Source organism: Pleurodeles waltl, chromosome 9, assembly GCF_031143425.1.
Source record: "Pleurodeles waltl isolate 20211129_DDA chromosome 9, aPleWal1.hap1.20221129, whole genome shotgun sequence".
Classification (NCBI taxonomy): Eukaryota; Metazoa; Chordata; class Amphibia; order Caudata; family Salamandridae; genus Pleurodeles; species Pleurodeles waltl.
This window is the reverse complement of record NC_090448.1, coordinates 35,287,181-35,314,926: the sequence shown is the minus strand read 5'-3', so window position 1 is coordinate 35,314,926 and position 27,746 is coordinate 35,287,181. Positions and strand designations below refer to the sequence as shown.

At 48.0% G+C, this 27,746-nt stretch overlaps 1 protein-coding gene across 1 annotated transcript in view; it reads right to left on the bottom strand.

The window, feature by feature from the left end:
* Positions 1 to 27,746, bottom strand: part of PRKAR2A (protein kinase cAMP-dependent type II regulatory subunit alpha) — a 716,041-nt gene that overhangs the window by 158,195 nt on the left and 530,100 nt on the right. Inside the window, exon 8 of the mRNA XM_069206211.1 lies at positions 14,786 to 14,860. Within this exon, the coding sequence (XP_069062312.1) occupies positions 14,786 to 14,860 (75 nt within the window). The remainder of the gene's footprint in view (positions 1 to 14,785; positions 14,861 to 27,746) is intronic.

The window sequence follows — 27,746 nt, the reverse complement described above, 5'->3', positions numbered from 1 at the left end:
CGAATCTTGTCTTCGAAGGAGCCGAGGACCTGTGTCCATTGTATGTCCAATTGCTCTTGCAGGGGTCGCATATGGAGCCTGCAATCTGGGACTAGCGGAATGCACGATGATATCATTCCGAGCAATGATTTGTAGATGCGGACTGAAACGAACTTTTTTCTGGATAGGTTGTCTGCCAACGAGGTTAACTTTTGTTTCCTCTCGTGTGATGGGTACGCTTTGCTGCGTACTGTGTCCAAAATTGCTCCCAAGAAACTCAATTCTTGTTTGGGGTATATCTGAGATTTCTGGTAGTTGACTACAAACCCCAGGCTGTGTAACAAATGAAGGCAATAGGAAATATGATTTGTTACTTGGAATTTTGAGGGTGCCTTTATAAGCCAGTCGTCCAGGTAAGGGAAGACCTGGATACCTGCCTGGCGAAGATGTGCTGCTACTGGAGCTAGCATTTTTGTGAAGATTCTGGGGGCTGATTTGAGACCGAATGGTAGAACCCGGAATTGGAGGTGCATACTTCCTACCCTGAACCTTAAAAATTTGCGATGGTTGCGATATATGGGGATATGAAAATAAGCATCCTGGAGGTCTAGGGATGCCATCCAATCGCCCGTGTTTAAGAGACGCAGGACATCCTGCAACGTTACCATCCTGAACGATTGTTTCTTTAGAAACTTGTTTAGTGCTCTCAAGTCCAGGATGGGGCGCCAGTCTCCTGAGGGTTTCTTGAGAAGGAAAAACCGGGAATAGAATCCCTTGTTCCTTTGAGATAAAGGGACTGGTTCTATTGCTCCTTTTGTTAGCATTATCCTTACTTCCCTGAGAAGTTGGCTCAACCTCAGAGGCGGTGTACCCGATGGAGGGACACTCGGTGGTGTTTGGATAAATTCCAGAGTATGACCTCTGGTCACCACATCTAGTACCCATCTGTCCGATGTTATAGCCTTCCACTTGGGGAAATAAGAATTGATGCGACCTCCGACCTTCAATATTGAATGGGGAGGTGTTGAGATTATCCGCTGGTCATTGCTTTCTGCCTGTATCTCTTGCTCGGGCAGCTCCTCTTCCTCTAGCCGGATGTTTGTAAGCTGCGGCTGGTGGTAATCGATAATGCTGCTGTTGTTGATGGTGCTGATGTCCTGGTCCTGTGGAGGAAGATGTATATTGTGACCTGTATTGTTGGTATCCACCTCGAAAGGAGTAATTACCTCTACCCCTTGCTCCACGAAAAGGTAGTTTTTTATATTGCAGGGTACCTAGGGATTTTGCCGTATCGGTATCCGTCTTGATAGCCTGCAGCATATCATCGACATGTTTGCCAAACAAACTCTCTCCATCGAAGGGCATGTCGAGAACACGAGTCTGGACTTCTGGTCTGAATGAAGTAGCTTTAAGCCACCCTTGTCTGCGCAGGACTGCTGCTCCAGCTAATTGTCGAAAGCCAGTGAGGGAAATATCTATTGCACTGTCTATTATCTCTGCGGAAACCCTTTCTCCCTCCTGCAAGACCTTTTTAGCCTCCACTTTGAGATCTTCTGGAAGTGAATCTACAAAAACGGACATGTCTGCCCACATCTGCCGATCGTACCTTCCCAGGATGGCGAGGGAATTTGCCGCCTTGACCGTTACTGCAGCAACCGAGGAGAATTTCTTACCGATATTGTCTAGTCTCCTTCCCTCTTTGTCTGGGGGAGACGCAATAGGTGTAGAGGGGTTTTTGGATCGTCGTTGAGCCGCCTGTGATATAACCGAGTCAGGTTTCGGTTGTGAGACTAAACAGGCCGGAGAATCATCTGGGGCCTTGTATTTTTTCTCTAGCCTTGGCATTTGTGAAGGCACTGTTGCCGGGTTTTTCATTGCCTTCAAACCCTCCTGCCATAAGAAATCCACAATAGGTATGGCTCTTACAGATCTCTTTGATGGCTCTTTAAAGTCATACAAAAAACACTCAGTTTCATGGGAAACAATTTCCAGGCCAAAACGTTTCGCCGCTCTCTCTATGATATTATGGAAACCTCCTATGTCTTCTGGAGGAGAATCCACTGGAGCTGCTGGAGGTGGAGATGGTGTGGGAACGAGATAGTCGTCCCATTCACTAGCCGCTGAATCTGCTAGCTCGCCCTCTTCCCTTTCGTCGTCCGACGAGAGGTAAGCTTCCGGAGCTTGGCTAGTTACAGGTCTACTAGCCTGTGGCGTTTCGGAAACATTAGTAGTTTGAGCTTGCTGGTAACTCTGAGGTCTAGGTGGCGTGGACTGAGTTGACGGTGGGAACCTTTTATAGTAGTCCTTCAACATATGTTGTAAATCTGTCACTAATGTGCTAGGCATAGCTAGAGGCGATGGTTGGTTTGCCTGTGGATAAGATGTTGAAGCATAACTATGCTGGTAATGTTGATCCTCTTCTTCATCAAACTCTTGACATTTGACATTTAGTTGGGACGGGCTACTAGCTGCCCCAAACATTCCTTGAACGTCATCATCCTCATCGTCTAAAAGATGTTGCGGTGGGTATGGCAGCACCTTACTTGGTGATGTATGCATCGGCAAAATGTCAGATGGCTTGTCCCCTATATTGATAAGGGAAAGGGGTAAGAATCTGGTGGAGTCCTCATGATGGTATGAGGAATGAGCTGGTGAAATGTCCAAAGGTTTGTAAACTGTTAATGCTGTGGTGATCGTCGGATCCATCGTCGTCGGATCCATCGTCGACGGTTCCCTCGTCGACGGCTCCCTCGTCGACGGTACTGTCGTCAACTGTACTGTCGTCGACGGGTCTCTCGTCGACGCTTCCGTGCATGACTGCGTCTTTTCCTTAGTCGACGGTCCCTTCGTCGACGGGTATTTTAGCGACGACGGTCGCTTCGCCGACGTAGTTTGCGTAGATGGGAGTGCCCTGGATGATTTGTGAACCCAGGAGGCCTCCGCTGTCGACGATGTGGTTGCCGACGAAGCTCTTTTGAAGATTTTTGCAGTAATAATCGTCGTCGATGACAAAGGCGACGACGTCATAATCATCGGTGAGGATGGTGTTGTGAACGTCGACGATACCGTGGTCGCTGTTACCGTCGACACTGTCGTCGACGGGGCGGTCGTCGACGGTTGTTTTTTCACCAAAAAGAGTTTTTCTGACTCTTTTTGTGGTGACAGAGACAGGGATGGTTTCTTTGAGGTGCTTTTCCGGTGTAACTGCGTAGTAGGTTCTGAATGAACCTTTTTTGGTCCATGTTTAACTGCCTCTTCAGTTAAGACTTGTTTAGTCTTTTTGTGCATTTTTCTTGGTGGTTCATCCGCACCTCTATCTCTCTCACCTGTTCTTTTCTGAGGGCGAGAAGTTTGTGGTGACTCTTCGCTGTCTGATGAAGGATGCTCTAAGGCTTTCTGTTTTTGCAGCCATAAGAGAAGTCTACCCTCTCGGTCTTTGAGGGTTTTTTGACTAAAGGTGCGACAGATTTTGCAGTCTCTCACCTTATGGTCTGGATGAAGGCAGTAAATACACTTCTTGTGGGGGTCATCAATATGTAGTCTCTTCTTCCCACAGTTGTCACAGTCTCTGAATAGACCCTTCTTTGCCTTTTCAGACATAGTAAAGTTGTAACTAGTTTCCTGAGAAAAAAAACAATCTTCAGTCAGAAAATAGGAAAAAAACTGAGCAGAGCTCAGGGAGACTCCCTTCACACGACGTGCGGTAGAAAATCTGAGGGAATTCAGCCTCTGTTGGGAGTGTTTGGGAGGGGCTGAATCCTGATTGGTTGATACTCAAGTTTGGGTCTTTTCACAAAACAAAGTGGATAGACTGTAAAATACCTTATGAGGCCTACTTGGGCCTACTGGTTTTATTTTTACTGACTTACTGCTTTTTATATATTTAAGTTTACCGTGAGGCTCCCACCTCGACGACGGGGATGATTCAAGCATGTGAATCTATGAAAGATCCAATACTGGAGAAATATCGACCCTGAATTGGAGTGACTGAGAAAGCAGGCCAGCCTGACTTCCAAATGAGCACAAACACATTTTCTACCGCCCAGAAAGATTTGAAAACATTAGGCCAAATAGGGGTTTTACAACACTGTCCTCAAATAAGTGGCAAAAAAAATACCATAGGTTCCGAAGGTGGACTCCAGAAATATTCCACTACTTTCATAACGTGACAAAGAAGGCTGGCACATCCAAGTGATGTTCAAGGTTTACCTACCCCAAAATAATTTGAGAAAATGGCCAAGTGGTGAATTTTTCAGCACAAATTCTTTAAAATGTCATACATAATAAAGGCTGTTTAGCAAATAGACTTTCACATGGCATCAGTCTTCACTTCTACATTTTTACTTCCTGCCGGTTTGCAATCCTGTCATTTCTACGTTGATTTTCAGTCATATGCAATGACTGAAATGTGTGTGTGTGTGTGTGTGCATTCACACACACGAGTATTCATTTTGTGTTAAAAACACCAGCTTCTCAATTCATGTAGATACAAAAATGTTGCGAAGACAAGTTTATAATTCTAAAATAATAAAAATAACTCTCCAAAACAAACGCTGACCACTTTCTTGAAACAAAATAATTTTGTCCTGAAAGGCAAGCTTTTAATTTTTAGTAAATGCCTGCCTGGTGCTCAGCTATCAGTTTGTCATTTTCATGCAGCATCCACATGTACTCCTGTCACATAAGGAAAGATTTTCAATTGCGCGACTATACATCACCATCACAGCATTCATGTTTTAATGAGAACGTCTCTCTCACAAACAAAATAATGTTTTGTACAGCACTAAGTGCTGCAATTTTGACACCTCTAAGTGTTGTACAAAGCAGGTACCACAGTAACTCAGTTTACCGAACTTAGAGGGATGGAATGCTTACTTGCCATGTCGAGGTAATAACTTTTGATTTGAAGATCTAACACAGATGTCAGGGCAAGCGTGAAACTGACAAAACATAAACCAAGCAATTAAAGGTGAATTTTGTATAAAAGAATGACGCCGCAAAAAAAAAAACATTTATGTTATGAAAACAAGAAAAATGCAAAGTTCGTAAAAATATAACAGTGACTGCAATATGTATGGCATTGTTGCAACAGAAATGCAGTCTCCATAGATTTGCAAATGCCGACCATTTAACAGTCTGCAAAGGTGTAGGTGTGGAGGCTTGGATTACAAAGCTCTCAGGGGTTGGGTGTTGCATCAGGAACACTGGATTATTAGGAGCGGATCTATGGCGGTGGGCAATTGTCCTGTTTACAGAAGCCCCTGTGCTGGGTTTGGACCAGGTTCCTAGCAGGACAACAGTGAGGGCTTCATTAAAGGGCAGAAGTAGAAGCTGCAGGCTGAAGCACCTCTGTCAGGATGTTAGTCCTGACTACCACTGAAGGCAGCTCGAGGCCCAGGACCTCGGCTGCTCTTCCCACCACCACTGAGTGGGACGCTCCCTCCTCTGTAGCCACGGTAGGGGGAGGAGGCATGCCGGTGTCAGGTAAGTGTCCAGACACTGGCCTCATCTAGGTCTATCCACCAGTCCATGGGATCTTCCAGGTGGTATTCCATAGTGTCCAGCAACCCCTCCCAATCCTCACCCTATCCCAACCCAAGAGAATAAGGGGCAGGATGCGACCTAGGGAGCAAGGTCTTCTAAGTAGAGGAACCGAATATTTTACAAGGCCCAACCACTTGCTTTTAAAATGCAGCATCATTTTACGCGATCTCACAGCTCCAAACTTCAGAGCGAAGATGCTAATGTCCTGCTGCTGGTGCTCTCCCTACGACAACAGTTTACTTAAAACAAAGAGGGTTCATGCGGCCCGGATTAATTATATTCCCATACACTACCGTATGTGTACGTGTCAATCACTTCAACATAACCTGCGAACTCAGTAACAAAAAGGCTAAATATGTATCTCAATGGTAGATTTGGCAAAAGCAGCCCTCCGTGGTGTATACTGTACTCCAATCCCGCCAAGTTGGAATCAGCACCACGCGATGCAGGTCCGGCTCCGTGTCGGATCGGCAATGAGGATGGGTGTTAATGCCACCCACGTGCATGGGCGGCATTAGAAGCATTGACAATGAATCCGGCCTTGGGGAAATGACCGACTGCAGTTCAGATCCAGGAACAGGTCCTATATAATGTGTTCCTGTGGAGTGGTACTGTGATCTGTGAAAACTTGGGCAGCATACCCACAACCCCGGATGACTTTTCTCTGTTCTCTGCTACTTCTGCTCTCTACTGATGAAGGGCTAAACCCAGAAACACGTGTCTAGAGATAACAGCACTACCTGCATCAACTTTGGTGAAAAAGTACAGCAACTTTGAAGTAAGCGTACAGCATTTACCAGGATGCATTAGGGTGGACTGTGCTTGATGAGTCGGTGTGCTCCTTCTCCCCTTGTACTAAAAAATCTTCAACAAAAAGTTAAAAAAAAGACTAGCCAAGAAGTCCCCAGATTTGTACTGGCTGCCGTGGAAAGAAAATAACTGATGTCAGCCCGCCGGGGTGGCACCTATATAGAGCGCACAGGGGTACCGCTTGAGAAAAATTTCCGGATCCACACTGATGCCTGGGGGAAATTCTAAGGTAAGGAATCTGCAACTAGAAGTCTCTATCAGATAAATCTTTTTTAATCATGGCAAAGAAATGATTATCATTCATGCAAGGAGTTGTCAGCTCAATTGGCAGTGATTCTGTGTTTGATGTCCTGTCGTAGGGTCTCAGACGTGAGAGCTCTAGACATTTCAAATCGAGTTTTTACTCCAGAAGGAGTCACATTTTACATTTCCAGGAGAACCAAAATCGATTCAAGGGTGATTTCTTATCCAGCACGTGACAAATATCCTAACCTGTGTGTGGTTTGCTGCCTTAAAGCGTATGAAATCATGATAAAAAAAAGTGCATACCCAGAGAAGAAATTCAGCTTTTGATATCCTTGAGAAAGACTTAAGAAAGTCTCCTCCCCCATCATTGCTCGCTGGGTTATGCAAGAAGCGAGCATTAATTTTTTGCTTTTTTGATCCCAATCAGTCAGAGGGGCGATGGCCCCAAAAAGCCTTCTCTCTAGGAACCAGGCTAGAATATATCAATGCAGATGACTGGTCCTCGGACTCTATGTTAAAGGTTTTATTTTAAACCAGTAACAGATATGACGTCTTGGGAGCGGGCAAGCTTAAACTAGCATAATCTTTGTCTCCGGTCTTGACTCCGAATGAAAATGTTCTTAGACGATATAATGGAAGGTTTCAATTATCTTAAGGACACCGAGGCGTGGATAATTCCCATCAATTAATTCAATTTCTCATCCCGAAGGACAAGTTACTTACCTTCGGTAACGCTTTTTCTGGTGGATACACTAGCTACCTGTGGATTCCTCACCTTATGAACTCGTCCTTGCGCCAGTATCCGATGGAAAGTCTTCTTCCCAGCTGTCCACGTCGACGAGGACATCATAATGGCACGGCTCCACGTGACTCCGCCTGACGTCAACGTGCCAATAAGAGGTCCTTGTCGGCGTACCGACGTCAGATTCACCTCATTTTTTACGTACCTTTGAGGCGAACAGGTGAGAACCGACCCATCAAAACGGTAAAGAAAAATATACATATACAGAATAACATCTCCCATTAGACGCATATATTTACACAAATACACAAAATATATAAGTAAATATATATATACAAATATACATATCTTCAGATAAGCAAAAATCAACCATTACAAGATAGCTGTGAAATCAGGCAGGCAACGGGGAGGTGGGAGGGACTGTGAGGAATCCACAGGTAGCTAGTGTATCCACCAGAAAAAGCGTTACCGAAGGTAAGTAACTTGTTCTTCTGATGGATACAACTACCTGTGGATTCCTCACCTTATGAATAGAGTCTAAAAGCTGTACCGCACTCAGTGGTGGGTGCCCGCCTGATTACACCATGAAATCTTGCAATACCGAACAAGCAAAATGACCGTCCCTCCTCACTTCAGAGTCCAAACAATAATGTTTTCCGAAGGTATGGAGGGACGCCCAAGTTGCCGCTTTGCATATGTCTACTAACGGAACTCCTCTCGCTAGGGCCGAAGAAGCAGACTTAGCCCTAGTAGAATGGGCCCTGATACCTTCAGGAGGAACTTTCTTCTCCAGAGTAACACATTTTTTTACACAGGATGACCCACCTGGAGATTGTTTGTTTCTGGACCGCTCTGTCCTTCCGCTGTCCAACATACCCTACGAACAGCTGATCATCCAAACGAAAGTCTTTTGTCCTCTCCAGGTAGAAACTCAGCGCCCTCTTAGGGTCCAGCCTATGGAGCCTCTCCATCTTTAGAGGGGTGGGGAGGAGGGTAGAACGAGGGAAGGGTAATAGCCTACCCTATATGAAAAGGAGTGACAACTTTTGGCAGAAAAGCCGCCCTGGTTTTCAACATCACTTTATCAGGGAAAAACATGGTAAAAGGAGGTTTAACAGAAAGGGCTTGAAGCTCCCCAACCCTCCTAGCAGATGTAATCGCAATCAAGAAAACAGTCTTTAAGACCAAGTATCTCAACGGACATGAATGCATGGGCTTGAAAGGCGAACCCATCAAAAACGTCAATACCAAATTCAAGTCCCACTGGGGCATGTGAAAGGGCGTGGGAGGAAACTTATTAACTAAACCCTTAATGAATCTATTTACAATCGGAGATTTAAACAAAGAAGGTTGGTCCGGAAGACAAAGAAAAGCTGACAGAGCCGCCAAATAACCTTTAACCGTAGCTACCGTACAGCCTTTCTTTGCTAAATTAAGAGCAAACAAAAAAATATCTGAAAGGTGGGCCTTCAAGGGATCTTTTTGATTCTCTCCACACCAAACCATAAATTTTGCCCACCTACCGGCATAAATGGATTTAGTGGAGTGTCGCCTGGACGACAGAATAACATCCACTACATCCGGTGGGAGAGAAAAGGAACTCAGGTTGCCCCGTTCAATCTCCAGGCATGAAGGTGCAGGCTCTGGAAGTGGGGGTGTAGAACCTGCCCCTGCGAGAGGAGGTCTGCCCTGAGCGGGAGTCGGAGCGGAGGGCACTGAGAGGGTTGAAGCAAGTCTGTATACCATACCCTTCTCGGCCAGTCCGGAGCCACCAAGATGACTTGGGCCCGGTCTTGACTAACCTTCCTCAGAACCCGAGGAATCAAGGGTATCGGGGGAAACGCGTAAAGCAACTGGCAGCTCCAGGACATCTGAAACGCATCCCCCAATGCTCCTTGCAACGGATACTGGAGGCTGCACAACAACGGGCAATGCGCGTTCTCTTGAGTGGCGAATAAATCCACCTGAGGCGTACCCCACATCCCGAAGATGTAGAGGACCAGGTCTGGATGGAGACGCCACTTGTGATCTATTGAGAAGTGACGACTGAGACCGTACGCACGTACATTCAGAACTCCGGCCAAATGATTCGCTATTAAGCAAATCTGATGGTCCAGAGCCGCAGAGCTTCTCTGCAGAGAAGGTACGACCCTACTCCTCCCTGCTTGTTTATATACCACATCGCAGTAGTGTTGTCTGTTAAGATCTGAACTGACCGACCGCGAAAGGAAGGGAGGAAGGCCTTGAGCGCCAAACGTACCGCCTGCAACTCCAATAGATTGATATGCAACATCTGTTCCGCTGGAGACCAATGATCCTTGATCTCCAGGTCCCCCAGATGAGCTCTCTACCCTAGAGTGGAAGCATCCGATATCACTGTGGCCACCGGAGGTGGTAGTGAAAACGGTTTTCCTTGGGAAAGGTTGCAGAACACTGTCCACCAATGAAGATCCGCTACAGCGTCCTTGGAGATCTTTATTGAATCCCTGAGATCTCCTTTGTGCTGGAACCACTGCCTGCGGAGGCACCACTGAAGAGCCCTCATATGCCAGCGCGCGTGAGTGACCAACAGAATGCAAGAAGCAAACAGACCTAGCAGGCGTAAGACCTTGAGGACTGGAACTGCAGCTCCAATTAGAAACATTGGAATGTCCCGAACCCGCTGAGGCGGGGGTTGGCCCGAAACAATGTTGTGTCCAGTACTGCCCCTATGAACAGGAGGCGTTGAGAGGGCTCCAGGTGAGATTTGGGCACATTTACAGAAAAAACGAGATCGAACAACAACTGGGTTGTCATTCGCAGATGAGACAACACAAGCTCTGGAGACTTGGCTTTGATCAACCAATCGTCCAGGTAGGGAAAAACCGCTACTTCCCTCCTTCTGAGATGTGCTGCAACAACCGCCATCACCTTCGTAAAAACCCGAGGTGCTGAAGTAAGTCCAAACGGAAGGACCGCAAACTGGTAGTGTTGCGTCCCGACCACAAACCGGAGATACTTCCTGTGCGACTTGATTATCGGAATATGAAAGTACGCATTCTGCAAGTCGACAGACACCATCCAGTCTCCTTTGTTCAAAGCCAATAGTACCTGCGCTAGGGTCAGCATTTTGAATTTCTCCTGTTTGAGGGACAAATTCAAAACCCTCAAGTCTAGGATCGGTCTTAGACGACCGTCCACTTTGGGAATCAGGAAATATCTTGAAAAACACCCCTGACCCCTTTCCTGCAACGGCACCAACTCTATTGCGCCCTTTGACAACATGGTCATAACCTCCTGTTGCAACAACAGAAGATGGTCTTCTGAACAAAATGAGGGACGGGGGGAAAGGGAGGAGGGAACTCCTGAAAGGGGAGAGCATAACCTTTTTCCACAATTCTTAACACCCACGAGTCCGTTGTAATCGACTCCCACTTCTGTAGAAAAAGACTCAATCTTCCCCCTACAGGAGAAGTATGGATGATAAAGTGGGGAAAACTAGGGCTGCTTCTGCTGCTGTCCACCGGAGGATGAAGATGACAGCTGCTGGGCTGGCCCTCTGGCTCTACCCCGACCCCGCCCTCTAAAGGAACGATAGGGCGGATTGGCAGGCTGCTGGGCCAAGTACTGTGACCTCCGAAAGGCAGAGCCACAAGCAAACCCCCGAAACCTGCGAAAAGGTCTATAAGATGTTGCAGCAGAGGTCTGTAAGCCTAAAGACTTAGCCGTCGCCCGACAGTCCTTAAACCGTTCAAGGGCAGAGTCCGCCTTGTCTCCAAACAGCTTTTTCCCATCAAATGGTAGATCCATTAAGGTGGATTGAACGTCCGATGAAAATCCAGAGGACCTTAACCAGGCATGCCTCCTAGTAGCCACAGATGTTCCCATGGCCCTGGCTATCAAATCAGAAGTGTCCAGGCCAGACTGTATAATTTGTTGTGCAGCCGCCTGCGCATCCATAAAAAGGGATCCAAACGACCTTTGCATCTCCTGTGGCAGATCCTTTGCCACTTCCTTAGCGGAGTCCATAAGGGCGTGGACGTACCTGCCCAACACACAGGTAGAATTAGTAGCCTTAAGCGCCATACTACAGGATGAAAAGATCTTCTTCGAAGACTACTCCATCCTCTTGGACTCCCTATCAGTTGGGACTCCAGGGAATGTTCCAGGAGCAGACTTCGCGGAGCAAGACGCCTGGACTACTAAACTTTCCGGAGTCGGATGTCTTGACAGGAAAACCGGATCTCCTGGTGCGCCCCTATGTCTCCTCGCCACTGCCCTGTTCACTGCAGGAGTCGTAACTGGCTTCCTCCACAAGTCCAATATAGGCTCAGTTAAAGCCTCATTGAAAGGCAGCAAAGGGTCAGCACTGGACGCAGAAGGATGCAGTACCTCTGTGAGCAGGTTAGTTTTCACCTCCGCCACAGACAAAGGCAAGTCCAGAAACTCTGGTGCCTTCCTTACCACTGTGTGGAAGGAAGCGGCCTCTTCTGTAAACTCCCCCGGAGACGCAATGTCCCACTCCGGGGAAGTATCCAGCCCACTTGCAGTGGCCAGACCTTGGAACTCATCCGAAGGGTCAATCTCACCTTCCTCCAGCTGTCTATATTCCTCCTCCTCTAAAAGTCTTAAAGCCTTCCTACAAGACTGAAGATGTGTCTGTAGAGCCGGTGTCAATAAAGAATCCATCGACGCAGACGACTTCGAACCTCGGAAAGGCCCAGGAAGAGATGGATGACTCCTAGTCTCAACCGGCACGGAGTCCAACGATGACCTCCGCGGAGTTGGTTGGCAGGAAGGCGATGGAGCCGGTCTGGAAAGAGACATCATCGACGTCGGATGGCGCGGTGATGGAGTCGGCTGACCCGATGGTGGAGCCACCGTCACAAGTGGTGAACCCCCACTAGGGGATACCCTTGGCGCCGATCCGACAGTCTCCGCAGGACAAATGGGCATGAATGGAGCCGCCTTGTACGGCGCCAGAGAGCTCAAATCAAACGCCAATGGCCCCGTAGGACCTGCCCGTGCACCAGCAGGGGCCATAGATTGAAACACAGCATACATTGCATTAAAAAATGCAGCCGGATCCGTCCCTGGAGCCGGGAAAGCCGGGTATTGCTGAGCAGAGGTCTGCTGTACATCAGGCTCCCTCGACGCCGGCGAAAATTGAGGGCTATGATGAACAACCTCAAAGACAGATGTCGCCGGCGACAACTCCGGACTCCTGGGCTGAGGCGTCACAGTAGGGCTCATCTCCCATGTCTTCTGGCGTCGAGAAGATCGAGACCTCGACCGGCGCCGAGAGTCATGACGGCGCCGAGAATCATGACGCCGCCGCTTCTTATGCTTCTTGGGTGAAGCATGGGAGGAATCCCTTTTATGGCCCTTCTTCTTCGCTTTTGCCAGAAAAAGCTTCGCCTCACGCTCTTTTAGAGCTTTAGGATTCATGCTCTGGCACGAAGAGCATCCTTCAACATCATGCTCTGAACTAAGGCACCAAATACAATCCGAATGAGGGTCGGTCACTGACATCCGACCCCTGCATTCTCTACATGGCTTGAAACCGGACTTTTTTGGAGGCGACATTGTAACCACCAAAAAACGCTACAGTTATCAACGAGCCAGGAAGAAAAACCGTTGGCGTCGAAGGCACGGAAAAAAGGATAACTGACGTCAGTACGCCGACGAGGACCTCTTATTGGCACGTTGACGTCAGACGGAGTCACGTGGAGCCGTGCCATTATGATGTCCTCGTCGACGTGGACAGCTCGGAAGAAGACTTTCCGTCGGATGCTGGTGCAAGGTATCCATCAGAAATGTTTGGTTCTGTAAACCTTCTTTGCTAACTGTTTTCACTTCATACTTCGTAAAAAGTGAGCCTGTTTTCTACTACTGTTAGGGTCGAGCCTGTGTAGCATGCGCTTGCGCATGTGTATCGCTTTCGAGATGCTGTAGTAGTTAGAAAAGGGCACGGAGCCCCGCCCATGTCACGTCACTCTCTTTCATTGGTTCGTGGGTTTGCCTTTTAAAATATGCTTGCTTTCATTAGTGGAAGGCATGCATACGTCATGCCTTTTCCGGTGGTTAGCCCTCCTCGAGCGCTGCGACCAAGTACTGAAAACATACGAGGCTCACTGTTTTCCGTCCGGTTTGTGGACTACTGTTTCTCTTTTTTGGCAGCGCGATCTCGCTTGGCAGAAGTCGAGCGCTTTGCATGACATCGACCCTGTTACATAGTTAATTGCACTTTTGCCGAAAGGTTTTACTACGAGTGAACTGTTATTTCCGTTTGTGTGTTTATTTCCATTTTTTAGCAGCGCAATCACGCTTGTTTTTTTCCCATTTAATGAGGCATGAAAAGTCTGGTTGGGAGTTTACAACTGCTAATAGCTCTAACCCGGAGAAATGCGAGACCCGTTGCATTGCAAATGCTTGGTTTTACTTATGGGGTTTCTCTGTATTGCTGCTATAATACAAACATAATAGTAGGATTGTGTTATGGTTCTGTTACATTGTTGGTATTTCAAGCCTGTGGGAAAGTTATAGTTGATGCAGCCTCTGCAGGACAATGCAGTTACTCCAGGTTTGTTCGTTTTTTCCCATGGAATGACTCAACAAAAGGCGAACAAGGAAGACTAAATTTTCCTTTCTCGTCAAGAAAGACAAAATGATGGGGAGTTGTCTGCATATATGGACTGTGTTGTGGACTGTTGATTGGTTGTTCCTTTTGTAGTCCTTTCCTGTGGCAGTCTGGGAAAGGTGTTTTCCTCTTTAAACACTGCTGGAAGTATTAAAGGATAGAAAGTTGAGCATAACCCTTGCCTCCTTGGCCTTAACAGATTTGAAACTTTCCGCTACATCAGCTAGGATATTTTTCATTCTAACTAAATTAATATTTGCTATTATACAACCATGCAGTCTTGAATAACATTTTAATTCCTGTGTTAGGCTCAGCCATCACAAGTGGTTCAAGGTTGATAACTGATTAATAATCGCTTTTTGACTTATTCCTCACAAAATGTATTTTTTATTATTACTTTTACACCAAAGGTACATTTGTTTTGGTACTGTTGTAATTATTTTAATTAGTGTTATACAGTAAATGATTACCTATTCAATATTTCTGGCAGAACAGGGAAGGGCACACATACCCATGAACATCTGGCTCAAATTCACAATTTTCCACCTTAAGAGGGAAATAAAGGCCCCAAATCTGCAGACATTTGCCACCTCCTGACCAGCCAGTGAGGGCAGAGCATTTGCGGTTTCCCCCTGCTGCCTACAGCCTCTGCAGCTCTGCTCTTATATCCAAGCCCAGTGTCTCTGGGCTGGAAATGATCAAGCACAAATAATTCCAGGCCCAGAAATACTGGAAATGTTAGAATACTGGAAATATTAGAATGGCCAAGAAAACCCCCCACCACCACCAACCAGCCAAGAATACCACACAGGAAACTTGTAATAAGAGACGTGGTGATTATGTACCTGAGTAATGATGCGTTCTCCATCTTGGTAACTCCTCTCTCCAATCACATCTACAATCTTCATTCTCTCAGATGGCTACAAAAAAAATAACAAAAAGGTAGGAATGTTTCATCTTTTTAGCTGGTGGAATGATTTTCTCATTTTAATTACATCGGGATACAAAAAATATATCAAGGGAAGTTAATCAAGAACATAACAACAACAGGATAAAAACATAACATATAGGAGGGTAATGAAAAAGTATAGGGAGCTGGGCTCTATTTGCAGTACCCTACCACCAGCACTTCCTGCCTGGTTTTGAGATGAAACTTCGACTGAAGTGCATTGGGTTCCTGTTAACCAGGTCCTCAGTGTCAGTGTTGCTTCCCTTAAACAAGACATATGGTCACTTGATTCCCCAAGTGACCAGGCACTTCAGCCCTCTGTAAGTACCTAGTAAATGGTACCCCTCGTAGCTAAAACATAGTTACTGAAGAGGGCCCCTCAGAACCGCAGCAAAATTTGTGCCATTCAGAGAACCCAGCACCAACCTAATGCAGACTGCCATGGCGGGCTGCGTGACACGGTGCTCCCAAAATTGAAAACTCGCCATGGCACACACTTGTGTCACATGGCCCCCAAAACACTGCTTGCAATATCTGTAAGTCACCTCTACAGCAGGCCTTCAGCCCTAAGAAAGGTTGCATTATATTTCAAGTGAGGGCATATATACGCATGAGCAAATATTCCCCTACTATGTCTGTCGATTCTTAGACATAGTAAGTGTACTGCAAGTGCTGGACACTGGTCACTACAAGTTCCCCAGCTACATGATGGCTTCTCTGAACCTAGGGATGTTTGGCATGAAATATCTCCTATTAATAAAACCTCACTGATTCCAGTTATGGATTTATTAATACATGCACCCAGAGGGCACCTTAGAGGTGCCCCCTGAAAAACATACCAACTGCTGGTGAGCACACTGACCAGTTCTGGTCAGTCTACCACCAACAGACGAGAATCTGACCTCCCACTGGGAGAACCTCCGCTCTCGAGGGGGTCAGAAAACAAAAGCCTTTCCGGGTTGGGGTGTTACCCAACCCTCCCAACAGGATGACCTGCCTTCAAAGGGAGGAGCTTCAAAGAAGCTCACCGCCTTTGGTATGCAGATCTGGCCTTCCTCAGTGGAAGATGCCAACCCCCTTGCCTCAGGGCCCATCTAACACCTGGGCAGGCGGGAAAATTAGCCATGCAGCAAGCACGTCACACTTCTAGACTGGAAGCATCCTTACAGTGGCCAGCCTGAAGAGGACACCACTTTAGAAATTCCGCCATCTTGCGTGTGGTGGAGTTTAAGAACTCTGGTTAAGGTGATGCCCACTCCTCACAGGAAGTGGTCTTCTAGGGAGTGTAGTGACCCCTTGTAAGTAGCCTATTGGCTAAAACCCTTCACTCCCCTTAACATCCTCTAAATCGAGTATTTAGGGGACACGCTAATACCAGATCTTTGCAGGACCCAAAACATGGAGACTGCTGGACCCGAGAACAGAGGAGCATGACTGACTTGGCACCAAACCTGCCAGCCTGCCGCACCCGACCATCGAGGAGCTACCGACCTGTGCTGCCGCTGCAGCATCCAAGAAACAAGGACAGCTGCAAGTCCTTCGCAAATTGCCAGGAGGAACCTCCTTGGAGAAGAGGAGCTGCTCTCCTGCATCCGCAGGCACCCAAGAAAGCCCTGAGAGGACCGGGACTGCAATATAGCCGATGTGGAATGGGTCTACGGTGTCAGCGTGGTCCCCAGGCCCTACAGAAGAGAAGTCCACCCTGTGCTCGCCCACTGTGGACTTCTCAACAGCGCCTGCAGGCTGTTTCTGCAGACATCCCCTGCAACCGCAAGTGACCAGGAGGCAAAACCTGACACCTCTGCACCCATCTGCCCCAGACCCAGAGGAGGAGAAAGTCTCCCCACCTCATAAGACCTAAGCCCACTTCTTGGGTGGGTCGGACTGGACCCCACAATCCATGCCCGCAGAGTTTTTCTGTGGGGCCCCTGCAACTGGGAGGAACTTCAGTGCTGGACCCCATGCCAGAAGACACCCTGCACCTACAGCCCGAGGAGGAGTGGACCAACGGTGTGCCCACATTTCCGAGGACCTCAGGGGTCAAGCCCCCCTGTGGGCTCCCCAGGACTTCCCTTCCAGTCCATCTCTGCAGTGGACTTTGGTAGTGGACTGATCCCCATTAACTTGAAAGGGACACCAGATGCGTTACCACACCTCTGCACCTGGACGCACTAGAGCTCCCTGACGTGACCTGTTGGTGTGGCCTTAGACCATGCCCCTAAGCCCCCTTAAATCCAGGAGATTAGTCATGTATGTCGTTGTACTCTACCTGGACTGCTGTCTTTGTTTTCCTCTATGGGATTCCATTGCAGCTTCCTGAAAAATGCACTCTCTACTTGAAAACTATAAACATTCACAACTCGAGATTTACTCACCGGGTTCTAAATCATCTTGGTCCCTAAATTTATATAAGCAGACGTGTTACTAATAGGTGCCGGATTTCTTTATTGGGAGTATGTCTCACTTACTGCATGTGTGTGTGTTTTACATGATTAGCACTACCTACCATGTAAAACACACATACTTAGCCCTACTACACAAGTAAAACACACACTCCTTCCACTACACACACAACTTTCCTCGACTTTTGGTACAGCGAGTAGCAGAATTAGTGAATCTCACGAAATCAGGAACCCCCTCAAATCCCTGCTCAGCAAAATTGATGCAAGAAGTCTCCAAGTATATTGCAACTCTGTTTACTGCACTGCTTAATAACATTTTGCGCAGGGGCCAATTTCCTACGAAGTGGAAAAAGGTATCTGTTTCACCCCTTCTCAAAAAACCCTCCCTTAATCCCCAGGATAAAAAAAAACGATAGACCGATCTCATGGTTCTCTTTCTTAACTAAACTTTTAGAAAGACATCTTAATATCATCTTAGCAGGAATTCTAGATCTTAGATGTCGCTCAATTTGGTTTTAGCAAAACACGCGGTACAGAGACCGCACTTTTTAGAAACTGCATGGTCGCAATTATCAGATGGATGAGTAATCATTGCCTGAAATTGAACTCGGAAAAAACAGAAGTTCTACTAAGTGGACGCAACACACACTTCTAGAATGATTCTTGGTGGCCTCAGCCCTTGGGGGCACGTCTGAACCCTGTAGCCAAAGCCATAAATCTGAAAGTCCAAATCGATTCTAAGCTTATTTCCACTGATCAGAGGAACCAACAAGCGTCTTCATATTCCTTTCTATTAAAGACACTGCGGAAAGTCCTTCCTCTTAGCCCTCCTGACCTTCAGAAAACTGTGGTCACCTTGTTAGTCTTATGCAAATCGAGACTACTGCAATACCCAATATGCAGAGGTGCAGCAAGGAGTTATAAAAAAACTACAAAGATAACAAAATGCAGCAGTTAGGCTTCTGAAAAACATTAGGAAACTTGAACCAATTTCAAATCAGGCCAGGAGCGAACTGACAAGGCTTCCAATTAAAAAGAGAGCAGCCTTTAAAGCCCTCTGCATTGCACACAAGACACTATCAGGCTGGCCCTACATTTTTGGAAGAGAGTATTGGTTTGTACACCACGACTAAATTTGTTCACTCTACCACAGCAAGGAAGGTGGTCATTCCTAACATTCGAAAGGTATCTTGGGGTGGTAGAAGTTTTTCATACACCACATTCAAACTGTAAAATCAACTACCTGTACAGTTAAGAAATCAATGTAATCTACTCAGTTTCAGGAAACTTCTTAAAACATGATGTAGGAAAGTGCCCTCTTTCTTGGCATGGTTGCTCCCATTTTCTGCCTGTTGTCAGTATGTTTGACTGTCTATTGGGTTCCTTCTAACCAGGACCCCAGTAGTTTTGCTCTCTCCTCTAAATTGTACCTTTTCTTCCCACAACTGGCATACCGGTCCCCCCATGTAAGCCCTAGTATATGGTACCTGGGTACACAGGACATTGGGGTTCCAGGGGATCCCTATGGGCTGCAGCAGTTAATCTGCCACTCACAGAGAGCCCATGCAAAGGGTTCAGCAGGCCTGCCATTGAAGTCTGCGTCAACCGGGTGCATGCACAATGTCATTGTAAGTCACTCCTAGGGTAGGCCCTCTCAGCCCATAGGGCAGGATGCAGGTAGCTGTGTGTAAGGGCACCCCTGCACTAGAGGAGGTGCCCCCACAAACTCCAGCACCATTTTACCGAGTGCCTGCGGGGACACCTTTTTTTTATATGTACTGTACATATGTCAATACCTATGTCCAGCTACATAATGGTAACTCCGAACCTGGACATGTTTGATATCAAACATGTCGGAATCATACCCCAATACTATTGCAAGTATTGGAAGTATGATCCTATGCACTCTGGGGGCTCCTTAGAGGACCCCTAGCATTGCTACCAGCAGTCTTACAGCGTTTCACGGGCAGCCCAGCTCCTGCCTCCCCTCAGACAGGTTTCTGCCCTCCTGCTGCAGAACAAGGGATTTCTTTTGGGAGAGGGAGGTAACACCCTCTTCCCTTTGAAAATAGGTGTGATTAGTTTGGGAGGGGTAGCCTCCCCAAGCTACTGGTTTGCTTTAAAGGGGCACATTTTGTGCCCTCCCTGCATAAACCAGTCCACACCGGTTCAGGGACCCCCAGTCCCTGCTCTGGCGCGAAACTGGACAATGGGAAGGGGAGTGACCATTCCCCTGTCGATCACCACTCCAGGGGTGGTGCTGAGATCTCCTCCAGAGGGTCCATGGGTTCTGTCATCTGGATTCTAAGGTTGGCAGGGAACTCTGGGACCATCAGAGTGGCTATGCCAGGCAGGTGACGTCAGAGCCCCCTCCTGATAGGTGCTTACCTGGTTAGGTGACCAATCCCCATTTCAGGGTAATTAAGGTCTCTCTCTTAGGTGAGTCCTCCGATACGGCTTGCAAGATTACAGCAGCACTCCTCTCCAACATTTACTTCAACTTCTGGCCTCCAGAACTGCGACTGGACCCTCCAGGAACCTCCAAGCTGCAGATCCACGAGGAAGATTCTGCTGTAACATTGTATCCAGAGTTCCTGCCTGCTTTGCAACAGCTTCCTCGTTGTACATTCTCAGATGACTGCAACTCTTTATCCTGCATAAGAAAAAGGAATCTCCCTTGGAGTAAAGGAGTCACTTCCCTGCAACCGCAGGCACCTACAACAAGCGATGACCGGCTGCGTGGAATCCCTCTACTGCTGAGCTACGTGGATCCTGAATCATAGATGGTGGTCCGGAGTAGTCCTCTTGGTCCTCTCTGCCAGCTGTCCAACTTTGGTGGAGGTAAGCCTTTGCTTTCCCACACAAGACAGCACCCCCGTGCACCGAGTCTCTTGCAGCAGCCAAGGCTGGTTTGCGCCTCCTCCAAGGGATCCTTCAGGCGACGTGAAGCTCCTGGCCCCAGCACGCCATCCTGCATGGTTCTCCTGCGTCGTGGGATCCACTTTTGCAGCGCTTTGTGGGCTTCTTCTGTGGCCCTGTCTGTGGGACTATTGTGGGTACTGCCTCCACTCCTGTGGACTCTCTGCGACACCGAGGGTCCCTTGTGACTTGCCCTCCTGGGTTGAGTCCTCACGGGCCTTGCTGGCACCCGGCAGCACCTCTTTTCCACTAACCCCAAGTTTGCCTTTGCCAAGGCTTGTTGGTGGAAATCCTGCACCCACACCCATCTGCAATCTTCCTTCCGGCGTGGGACATCTTCTGCATCCAGCTGGAACTCTTCATCGGCTCATGGGCTGCAGTGCTGACCTGTTCTTCAGAACTGTCGACCAACTCGTGCATCCACAGCTGGGGTGTGTGTGTGGTGTGTGTGTGGAGTGTGCGTGTGTGTGTTGTTGGATGGGAGTTGTGCTACTTACCTTTGAGGTTTTCCAATACCCCTAGCTCCCCTCCACTCATCTTACTTACCTATGTGGGGGTACCTTGTTCACATTCCATTTTTTAGTATATGGTTTTTACTATTGGTTATTACTGTTAGCACTGTTTTCTAACATTTTCTATGCCTATATCTGGTTGCTAGTGTATATATTTAGTGTATGTATTACCTCCTAAAGGTGGGTCACCTGTCTAGTGATTTGTGATAATCTGTGCCAAAAATACAGTACCTTTTGTTTTGTACAACTGAGTGTTTTCTTTCAGGTGTGTAAGTGATGTGTGACTACAGTGGTACTGCATGAGCTTTGCATGCCTCCTAGATAAGCCTTGGCTGCTCATCCACAGCTACATTAGAGAGCCTGGCTTCTAGACACTGCCTACAATTCACTAAGAGGGGATACCTGGACCTGGTATAAGGTGTAAGTTCCTTGGGTACCCACCACACACCAGTCCAGCTTCCTACACATGGCTTTTTACTGTATAGACTCACGTAAATAGGTCATAGCCTTCAGGGAAGTGCGACAGCGGCTAGACGCGGATGGGCAATTGTGCGCTTTATAAAATTTAAAATAAAATGGAATCTAATCTAATATAGCACTACCCTCTGATACGCCTAGCTGCTCGACCACACTACCCAAAGAGAGCATTTGGGATGTCATTCGATCCTCTATGATACCTCCGGTGATTGCCAGGACTCTCTGCAGAGTGTCCCTCATTTTGGTCTACTATATAAAGAGCCGGATTCATACAAAAAGGGTTACGGAAAGATATACGTACAACAAAAAAACAAGAATTGGCAAAGACATTAGGTTTGGCGTTGGTTGCCAGTCTTTTGACTGGAAATTTATCCGGTGGAATGGTGGGGAAGGAGCCAGGGTTGCCTTCGGATGTGGAGGCCTGCCAAACCAGACTGTGTGGTGGGATGCTGTGTGAGGGAAGCTGAGTGCCCAAAAGCAAGGCAATGGCAGCAGGCAACTGTCCTGTGCACAGGCACCCCGTGCAGGATTTTGCCCAGGCCCTGAGCAGAACATCAATGAAGTCTTTCTTAAAAGGGATAAGTGGTTCTAAGGGGGTGACTCACTGTTGAAACACCACTGTCAAACCATTTGTCTTCATGCCACAAGGGGCAGTGTAAGGTCCAGGACATAAGCCGCCTTTTTTGCTACCCTAGAAAATGAAGGGCCTTCCTCTTTAGCCACAGTAGGAGAAGAAATCAGGCTAGTGTCTGGAGAGGTGTCAAGATGACTGACATGTACCAGTCCCTGTACCAGTTAACTTCGGCCTCTTCAAGGGGATTGGTAAAACCATATGGATCCTCACATCCTTCCCAATCATACTCCTCTCCAGGCCTGTCGCAGAAAGGAGGCACTGTCTCAAACACGGAAGTTGGAGTTCTGGCCAACGCCAGAGTCGGATGCCACCAATCAAACTATGTATCGGACTCGGGTATGATTATAAGGCCTGTGCCGCCAGGCATAACATCGTTGGAACAGGCTCTGGGGAAGATCGTGTCTTGTGATCGGAGTTGTTCTGGATCTAGAACCGGATCCAAGGAGCTCAATTGGCGTCTAGGGTGAACCCGCAGGCGGCCATACAGTGGTGGCACCCATTGAATGTGTGAGGCCTGAAGGTGCTCCAGAAGGCTCAGCACGCACAAAAATTAGGTGCATGGCTCCGACTTGGGCAGGGAGCACTCCTGGAAACCCAGGGACATTCAGAGCGGATCCAGAGGCAGGCTTTGCATGGTAGCTGGGTCTTGAGTTCCCGCACCTTGCCCCAAGATTTAGATCTGCTTGGTGAAGTCAAAAATCACTTCAACTTGTTTGATATTTTTGTGGCACTTACCAGATGACTGAGCGTGATGACGAGAACCTGGAACAACTCTACAGGCAGGCTTTGGACCTTCATTGTGATTGGGACCCGTAGCATTGTGGAGGAGACCAGCGCCGGGTTACAAGGAGCTTCAAACAGCGCTTCCTTGGCGTAGGAAAGTACCCTATTTTTGCCTGCTGTCAGTGTGTTTTGACTGTTTTCACTGGGATCCTGTTAACCAGGAACCCAGTCATTGTGCTCTCTACCTCTAAATTTGGTTGCTTAGGGCTTTGCACACCCCACAATTGGCATACTGGTGCCTCAAAATAAGTCCCTAGTATATGGTACCCAGGGCATTGGGGCACCATGGGCTGCATCATGTATTTTGCCACCATGGGAGCACACACAAAGGGTTCAGCAGGCCTGCCATTGCAGCCTGCGTGAAACGAGTGCAAGCACCTGTTTTCACTACAGGTCAATATAAGTCACTCCTATAGTAGGTCATCTTAGCCCAGAGGGCGGGGTGCAGAGTACCTGTGTGTGAGGGCACCCCTGCACTAGCCGAGGTGCCCCCACAAACTCCAGATCCATTTTCCTGGACTTTGTGAGTGCAGGGACGCCATTTTACGCGTGTACTGGACTGGTTACTACCTATGTCCAGCTACATAATGGTAACTCCGAACCTATCAAACATGTCGGAATCATACCCCAATACTGTTGTAAGTATTGGAAATATGATTCCATGCATTCTGGGGGCTCCTGGCTGGTACACACTTAGAAAAGCCTTCTGGTCATGCCACTTGTAGGAAGTTGGCTCTGTATATACAATCTCAAAGTGAGAGATAGTGTGCACAGAGTCCAGGGGTTCCCCTTAGAGGTTGATAGTGGCAATAATAGATAATACTAATGCTCTATTTGTGGTAGTGTGGTCGAGCAATAGGCTTATCAGAGGGTAGTGTTAAGCATTTGTTGTACACACACAGGCAATACATGAGAACACAGACACTCAAAGACTTAACTCCAGGCAAACAGGTTTTTATATAGAAAAATATTATTTTCTTTATTTTAGAACCACAATATTCAGAATTCAAGTAAGTACATAAATTGTAATGTACACAGTTTAGGCAAAACATGGCAATAAGCTATTTTAAAAGTGGACAGTGCAAAATTCAACAGTTCCTGGGGAGGTAAGTGCAAGTTAGTTTAGCAGATAAGTAAAACACTCAAGTTCAGCCTCCGGGGCATAGGCAGCCCACCGCGGGGGGGTTCAAGTCAACCCCAAATACCCAGCATCAGCAACACAGGGCTGGTCAGGTGCAGAGGTCAAAGAGGGGCCCAAATAGCATATGCACCCATGGAGACAAGGGGTGCTCTGGTTCCAGTCTGCTAGCAGGTAAGTACCTGAGTCCTCAGGGAGACCAGGAGGGTTGTAGAGCACTTGGGGAGGGGGGGATCCCATACAGGCACACAACACACCCTCAGCGGCACAGGGGCAGCCGGGTGCAGTGTGCAAAGGAAGCGCCAGGTTTGGAATTGGTTTCAATGGAGAGACCCGGGGGTCATTCTGGCGATCCCGGCAGGGCACAGAGGGGCTTCTCAGGCCAGCCACCGACTGGGCAAAGATGAGGGCCGCCTGCTGGTCACTCCTGCACCAGTAGATGGTTCCTCTCAGGCCTGTGGGATGCGGGTGCAGTGCTTCTTCCAGGCGTCGGGTTCTTTGTTACCGGGCAGTCGCAGTCAGGGGGAGCCTCTGGATTCTCTCTGCAGGCGTCACCATGGGGGTGCAGGGAGGTCGCCCCAGGGTGTCCACGTCGTTGGAGTCGCCTGGGGGTCCTCGCTGTAGTGTTGGTTCCTCTGGACATGAGCCGGGGGCGTCTGGTGCAGAGTGTTGGGGACTCACGCTTCAGGAGTGAGGCTGGAGTCCCTTTAAAGATGGTTTCTTCTTGAATGTTCAGACTGAGCCGATGTCCTCTGGAGTTTCTTGGTCCTTTGGCTTGCAGGGCAGTCCTCTGAGTTGGCAGAGGTCGCTGGTCCCGCTGGATGCGTCACTGTTGCAGGTTCTTCGAGTCTGGAGACAGGCCGGTAAGGCTAGGGCCAAGTCAGTGTTGTCTCAGTCATCTCTGCAGGACTTTCAGGTCAGAAGAACGAGTTACTTACCTTCGGTAACGACTTTTCTGGTGGATACATTAGCTACCTGTGGATTCCTCACCTCATGAATACTCCCATGGCGCCAGCATTAGACGGAAATCTTCTTACTAGTCTCTGCACGTCGACGAGGACGTCACTCTAGCCCACGCGACGCCGTCTGACGTCATACAGGCAATAAGAGGTCCTCGACGACGTGCGGACGTCAGTACCAATCATTTTTTACGTGCATGAGAACAACCAGGCAATGCAATGAAAGAGCAAGGCAACATCCCATTATATTGTAAAAATACACAACATTGTATGAATAACTGTAAATCTTTTTATATAAATATATATATAAAACTTTCTCTTTTAAAATATATACACACACCAAGTATATACACAAAGATATATACATATATACATATATATAAATATATATTATATACACATCTATTGCACCCTCAAAGACCAAGAGGAGCGCACTCAAGGATTACTTGGTAAGACCAGAAAGGCAACGGGGAGGCGGGTGGGACCGTGAGGAATCCACAGGTAGCTAATGTATCCACCAGAAAAGTCGTTACCGAAGGTAAGTAACTCGTTCTTCTGATGGATACAACTACCTGTGGATTCCTCACCTCCTGAATAGAGTCCCAAAGCAGTACCACGCCCGGCGGTGGGTGCCTAAATGGTCAAACCAAGAAATCCTGCAGCACTGACCGTGCAAAATGGCCGTCCCTTCTAACCTCAGAATCCAAACAGTAATGTTTTGCAAAAGTGTGAAGGGACGACCAAGTTGCGGCCTTGCAGATGTCGACCACAGGAACACCCCTGGCCAAGGCCGAAGTGGCCGACTTAGCTCTGGTGGAATGAGCTCTAATGCTCTCAGGAGGATCCTTCTTTGCCAAAGAGTAACATATTTTAATGCAAAGAACAACCCACCTGGATAGTGTTCTCTTGTGGACTGCCTTTCCTCTCCTCTTGCCCACGTATCCAATAAACAGCTGATCCTCCAGCCTGAAATCCTTTGTTCTATCAATAAAGAAGCTCAACGCTCTCTTTGGATCCAGACGGTGCAGTCTTTCTTCCTCTTTGGAAGGATGAGGCGGAGGATAGAACGTGGACAAAGTAATTGCCTGAGCCAAATGGAAGGGTGAAACAACCTTCGGGAGGAAAGCAGCCTTGGTCCTCAACACCACCTTATCCCCATAAAAAGTTGTATAAGGGGGCTTTACTGATAAGGCCTGCAACTCACTCACTCTCCTTGCTGATGTTATAGCTATCAGGAAGACTGTCTTTAAAACCAAATACCTCAAGGGGCAAGAATGCATAGGTTCAAAAGGGGACCCCATAAGGAAAGTCAGGACCAAGGACAAATCCCATTGCGGCATAACGAATGGCTTTGGAGGATATTGATTTAGAAGACCTTTCAAGAATCTGATAACAATAGGGGATTTAAATAAAGATGGTTGGTCTGGAAGACATATGAAGGCTGACAAGGCCGATAAATAACCCTTAATGGTAGCCACTGCACAACCTTTCTGCGCCAGAGATAGAGCAAAAGACAAAACGTCCGATAGATGAGCATGCAAAGGATCAATCTGCCTCTCTCCACACCACGCAACAAATTTAGACCACCTATTAGCGTAGATAGATTTAGTGGAGTGTCGCCTGGCCACTAATATAACATCCACTAACTCAGGCGGGAGAGAGAAGGAACTCAGGTTGCCCCGTTCAATCTCCAGGCATGTAGGTGCAGACTCTGGAGGTTGGGGTGTAGAACCTGCCCCTGCGACTGCGAGAGGAGGTCTGCCCTGAAAGGGAGACGGAGCGGCGGGCACATTGAGAGTTGGAGAAGGTCGGAGTAACACACCCTCCTTGGCCAATCCGGAGCTATTAAGATTACTAGAGCCCGGTCTTGGCGAATCTTCCTCAATACTCGAGGAATCAAGGGTATGGGAGGAAACGCGTAAAGCAACTGGCCGCACCAGGTTATTTGAAACGCGTCCCCCAACGCTCCCTGCATCGGATACTGAAGGCTGCAGAACAACGGACAATGCGCGTTCTCTCGAGTGGCGAACAGATCTACCCGAGGAAACCCCCACCTCTGGAAGATTAAACGGACTTGATCTGGATGGAGACGCCACTCGTGGTCTGCCGAGAAGTGGCGACTGAGACTGTCCGCACGCACGTTCAAAACTCCGGCCAGATGGTTTGCTATCAAGCAAATCCGATGGTCCTTTGCCCAGGACCATAGTCGAAGAGCTTCTCTGCAGAGAAGGTACGACCCCACTCCTCCCTGCTTGTTTAAGTACCACATCGTGGTAGTATTGTCCGTTAGGACCTGTACCGACTGACCACGAAGGGAAGGGAGGAAGGCCTTGAGAGCCAGACGTACAGCCCGTAACTCTAACAGATTGATGTGAAACATCTGTTCCTCTGGAGACCAAAGACCTTTGATCTCCAGATCCCCCAGATGAGCTCCCCACCCTAGAGTGGAAGCATCCGTTATGACTGTGGCCACTGGTGGCGACTGCTGGAACGGCTTTCCTTGTGAAAGATTGTTGCTTGCAATCCACCACTTCAAATCCACAGCAGCATCTCTGGAGATCTTGACAGTACCCTCTAGATCCCCTCTGTGTTGAGACCACTGCCTTCGGAGGCACCACTGAAGAGCCCTCATGTGCCAGCGAGCATGCGTGACCAACAGAATGCAGGAGGCAAAAAGACAGAGCAGACGAAGGACCTTGAGGACTGGAACTACCGCTCCATTTCGAAACATTGGAACCAAATCCTGAATATCTTGAATCCGCTGAGGCGGAGGAAAGGCCCGACCCAATGTTGTATCCAGTACTGCCCCTATGAACAGGAGGCGCTGAGAGGGCTCTAGGTGAGATTTGGGCTCGTTCACCGAAAAACCCAGGTCGAACAACAACTGGGTTGTTGACTGCAGATGATGCGACACAAGCTCCGGGGACTTGGCTTTGATCAACCAGTCGTCCAAGTAAGGGAATACTGCTATCCCCTTCCTTCTGAGTTCTGCCGCAACCACCGACATCACCTTCGTGAAGACTCGAGGTGCTG